Raw genomic sequence first — 5286 nt, 5'->3', positions numbered from 1 at the left:
TTAGGAGAAGGCCAGGTTGGAAGGAGATTGTACGACCTGGAGCAACCCGTTTTGCAACAACCTTCATAACTTTGAAAAGTGTGCATGAACATCATCATGACCTACAAGCACTCATCACAAGCAAATTTTTTATGGATTCGAAGATATCCAAGACCTCAAAGGGAAAGGAAGTAGTTTCAATTGTTTTAGACTTGAAGTTTTGGGATAACTGTCTTATTATTTCAAAGATATCAGGCCCTTTGATTAGATTGTTGCGTATTGTTGACTCTGATGAAAAAATATCTCTTGGATATCTATATGATGGCATGTACAGGGCAAGGAAGGCAAATAAAGCTATGTTCATAAATGTAAAGAGATCATATAAGCCTTTTACTACAATAATAAAAAGAATATGGGATACTCAATTAAGGCAAAGCATCCATTCAGCAACATATTTTCTCAATCCTCATTTTCAGTTTGATAGAGAGAATCATTGTCAAAAGGCAGAAATTTTACAAGGTCTAGTTGAGTAATTGGAAATAAAGACATTTGCTCTAAGCCCACAGTTGCAATGAATGAAGTTAGACTATTCTGTGATGGCTAAGAAAGCTTTGTTAAACCAATTGCACTGACAATGACGAAAGAAATGCAACCTGTTAATTCTCTTTTTTTTACTTTCAATATGTGTATATAGTTATAAAAATATGCTTATTCACTAAATCTTCAAAGTTGAAAATATGTAGATGAGTGGTGGAAGATGTTTGGATCAAGTGCTTCAAACTTACAGAAAGTTGCTATAAGAATTCTCAGTCAAACATCATCTTCATCAGGATGCGAGAGAAATTGGAGTGTTTTTGAACAGATCCACTCAAAGAGACAGAATTATTTGGAGCATCAAGGACTCAATGATCTTGTATATGTTCGGTATAATCTGAATTTAAAGAATAGGTAAGATCTTACATTAAATTAATATTTATGTACAAGTGTCAAGTAGTATGTATAATCTTAATATAAAATTATTTGTTCATTTTTTAGGTTTCAACTGAAAAAAAGACATTATGACCCTCTGGACTACACTTGTGTTGAAATGGTTGATTTTTGGATACTTGAAGATGAAACAACTCCAGAACTTGACTTACAGGATTTGGAAAATGAGATATACAAAGAAAATGCAATACCAATTATTGAAGAACAAAATATATCATTTAATCAGCCAGGGCATCGTAAGCATATGAATGAATAATCTACTTTGCTAATAGATTTTTTCATGATGTTTGAAATTGGGATTCAGTGAGGAATGAGAGGCTGAACTTACAGTGACAAGAGCTTTTAGAGCTGGATTTCTGAAGCAGGTATGTGCATGTCTTGTTATTGAATTTCAGTTTTGTATTTTTGAATTTGTAAAGTTGTTTTTAATACTTCATATTTATAATTTTCTTCAATTTTTGCTATATATTTATAAATAGTTGTATCATTATTATAATATTTAAATATTATAAATATTTATTACGTCATCCGGTTCGACCCCGGTTCGACCCCGGTCAAACCATCAAACCTCTAACCCCTCCTTCTTCCGGTTCATTGACCGGTCCGGTTTTAAAAGCCTTGGTTTTTATGATTCTAAATATTATTATTTTATGTGTAGTTATCTCTTAACACTTTTTGGAAAATTTGTACTGATCGTACGGGACGAACCTAGTTCGTACAGGACAATCAGGTCAGTGATCTCCTCGTAAGAGCAATGGAACCAATAGGAACTGAAGAAAAATTTTTCTAAGTCTTGATCGTCCATGATGAAGTATGTTCATCCTATGATGAATTGCCCGCTAAAGAAATCTCGTTCAGGATGAAGTGAATTCGTGCCAGGACGAGTTGTTCTCTAGACAAATTTCATCCAAGATAAACTGAATTCATCCCAGGATAAAGGGAACCGACTATGGCAATTTCTGGCAACGTTCTGCAATTTTTGGAATTGACCTTTGATATAACTTTTCATCCCAGGATGAACATATTTCGTCCCAGGATGAATTTAGTTTGTACGGATTCACAAATGATTCGTACGGGACTAACTCAGGTTCGTGCGAGACTATCCACTGCGCAGAAAAACTTAAAATTAGCATTTTTTCTTATCCTTTTTATATAAGGAGTCCTAGAAACTATTACAAATTCTTTTAGAGTTATTTTCTCTTGAGAGGGATCATTGAGTGTGAGTGTTTGGGAGAGATTGTATGAGTGAAGAGTTAGAGATCAAATAAGGGGTCTGTGAGGGATTCACAAGGTTACTTATAGCTAAGATCTCTTTATTTCTGCCCATCTCCTTTGAAGGCTCTCAAGTGAAGTTCAACAACATTGGTCCGGTTCTCTGCCGACACTTAGAGAGTGTAAAAGGACGATAAGTGTATCTTTGACAGTCATTGTGTCTTCGTTCTTTTAGAGAAAATTAGAAGAGAGAGCTTGAAAGAGAGAGAGGAAGGGGTGAAGTTTGAGAGGGAGAAGATCCTTGGAGAAGATTTCAAGGGAGTGTGGAGGGAATATTCACACGGTTGCTCTGGCAAACTTGCACCTCAGTACCATCGGATTCAAGGGTTGTCTTGATGGAAGTTTTGAGAAGAAGAAGATCTCTTTGGTGTCAAAGGACCCAGCTCCTCCGCCGCACCGGGAAAGGTGAAAGTGATTTTGTACAGGCTTCTCTTCCTTGCTATGGGGGCAAAAGGAGAGTCACTTTATGGTATTAGTTCAATACTCGAAGGGTGCCTCCGAGGAGTGGACGTAGGTCAAGGTTTGACCGAACCACTATAAATCTAGTGTGTTCTTTCTTTTTTTTCTTCCGCATTTAATTTAATTACAAGTTGTTTACTTTAGTTGAAAAGTTTTTTTTTAACTTTAAATTTAACTTGCATTAATAATTAAAAAGGTTTTCTGAAAATCCAAGAGTAGAAGTAAAATTTTAAATTACCAATTCACCCCCCCCCCTCTTGGTTAGCCTAGGGACAATAGCTTAGGTCTAAACCGACGTAGGTCAAGGTTTGACCGAACCACTATAAATCTGGTGTGTTCTTTTTTATTTTTCTTCCGCATTTAATTTAATTAAAAGTTGTTTACTCTAGTTGAAAAATCCAAGAGTAGAAGTAAAATTTTAAATTACCAATTCACCCCCCCCCCCTCTTGTTCACCCCCCCTCTTGGTTAGCCTCGGGACAATAGCTTAGGTCTAACAACCTATTCACGAGCCCCAACAATATGATCATTGGAAATCCTTTTAGAAGTAATAAAATAACATTTGTTTTTACTAAAAGAAAGTCCTCTAACCATTTCAAAAAGATTGCAAAAATCCATAATATTCTGAATTCTATTAATAGCCGCATTAGTAAAAATAATAAAGTCATCAGCAAATCATAAATGGGATATATGAAAGCCTCCCAAACTTCTAAAATAGAGGCCAGGATTAATTTCAAATAAATTAGAGAGACCTGTAGACAGAAATTCAGCCGCAATAATAAAAGAGCAGGGAAAATAGAATCACCCTGCCTTAAACCATGAGAAAAGTTGAAGAAACCGTAATTGGAGCCATTCAGAATAATAAAAAATAAACATTTTTAATACAATTTTTAATAAGATTAATGAGCATCGAGTTAAATCCAAAAAGATTCAGCATAAAGTAAATAAAATTTCAACTAATATTGACTTAATTCTTGCGCCAAAAGAATATTTTCTGTAATAGCCCTACCTTTCATAAAGCCCATTTGATAAGAAGAAATAATTTTAGGTAAAATTGAAGAAATATGATTCGATATAATTTTAGAAAGCAATTTGTTAAAGAAAGTACAAAGACTGATAGGATGGAAATTATTTCACGTTTGAATAGAATTACTTTTAGGAATAAGTATAAGCAACGTAGAAGTAAAAAATTTAGGAATAGGATTACCAGAAAAAAAATCCAAAGTAGCAAATAAAATATCCTCATAAATAATATGCCAACTTTTTTGAAAGAAAAGAGTCATGTAACCATCAGGACCCGCCACAGAATCACTATTCATCCCCAACACAATATCTTTAATCTCCTCTAAAGAGAGAGGTTTAGAGAGAAAATCATTGTCCTCAATATATAGCAGGTTGGAAATAAATGAGTGGTCCATAGCCTGAGTAGAAGTAAAAACTTTATTAAAATGGTTTTTAATGTGAAGCATAGCTTAATTAGCAATCTCAACATTGTCATTAGAATAAATGTCATCCTCTCTTTGGATGTTATTGATACTATTCTTAATCCTTTTTCTCTTAGTTAAAGCATGAAAGTACTTAGTATTACTGTCACCCTCAACCAAATGCTTAGCAGCAGCTTTCTATTTTCAAAAAACCTCTTCCTGAGCTTGAAAGTTAAAAAGATCAAATTTAAACTTGTTTAACAAAGAAAATTTAGCATCATTATGGTCATTTTGACATAAGTTTTCATTAAAAGCCACACATTGTTCAGCTTGAAGAATATTAGAGAAGATATTTCTGAACACATTTTGATTCCACTAATTCAGATCTTTTTTCAACCTCTTAAGCTTGAACTAAAGCCTTTTCATACCCAAAATAGAATTATCAGGATGTAAGGGAGCTTGCCAATTATAACTGACAACATCAAAAAAGGTATTATTCAGTAATCACATATTTTGAAATCTGAATTGAGAAAAAACATTAATTTGACTACTGTTAACGTTGATAAGCAAAGGAGAATGATCAGATAAAGTTCTACTAAGATGATGAACATTAATAAGATTAATAGGATTAATCCAAGAATCGTTAAAAAGCACACGATCAAGACTTTTCCATAGTGACCCCTATTCCATGTGAAGTTATTACCAACAAACCCAATATCAATCAAATTACAAGACATGATCATATTATTAAAGTCAGACATAGAACGATATGAAGGAGCTGACCCACCCATCCTTTCAGAAGGGGTAGTGAGAGCATTAAAGTCACCTCCAACCATCCAAGGCACTTAACAAATACTATGAAAATTCATAAGCTATTCCCACGACAACTTTTTAATATAAAGAGAAGAAGCAACATACATAAAAGAAGCACAACAATGAAAATTAAAAGCCTCAATTTGCAATGCATAAATTGAATAAAGTATCTAATAATATCAATTTTAATAGGATTTTTTCAAAAGACCCAAATTTTGTTAGACATGTTCGAAATAGCATGGTTAAAGCCAAGATAACGAGAGGTATTACCCAACCTAGAAGCAGGGATAAGGGGTTCAAGCAAAACAAGAATGGAAATATGATGAACACGACATAAATTTTTAACACGAATC

The 5286-nt window shown here is 33.7% G+C and overlaps 1 protein-coding gene across 1 annotated transcript; it reads left to right on the top strand.

The window, feature by feature from the left end:
* Positions 1–616: 616 nt before the first annotated feature.
* On the top strand, positions 617–1222 carry LOC114580604. Its single transcript, XM_028698670.1, has 2 exons — positions 617–927; positions 1015–1222. Exons 1-2 carry the CDS (start codon positions 737–739, stop codon positions 1220–1222), a joined length of 399 nt encoding a protein of 132 aa, XP_028554503.1. The 5' UTR covers positions 617–736.
* The last annotated feature ends 4064 nt before the right edge of the window (positions 1223–5286 follow it).

This window comes from Dendrobium catenatum, unplaced genomic scaffold (assembly GCF_001605985.2).
Source record: "Dendrobium catenatum unplaced genomic scaffold, ASM160598v2 fragScaff_scaffold_1117, whole genome shotgun sequence".
Taxonomy (NCBI): domain Eukaryota; kingdom Viridiplantae; phylum Streptophyta; class Magnoliopsida; order Asparagales; family Orchidaceae; genus Dendrobium; species Dendrobium catenatum.
Note: the sequence above shows the minus strand (reverse complement) of the source record. Positions and strands in the feature narration are given on the sequence as shown.

Coding starts and splice junctions, on each gene's coding strand:
- LOC114580604 (XM_028698670.1), top strand. CDS start 737: ATGTTTGGATCAAGTGCTTCAAACTTACAGAAAGTTGCTATAAGAATT. Junction 928..1,014: donor AATCTGAATTTAAAGAATAG/GTAAGATCTTAC, acceptor TTCATTTTTTAG/GTTTCAACTGAAAAAAAGAC.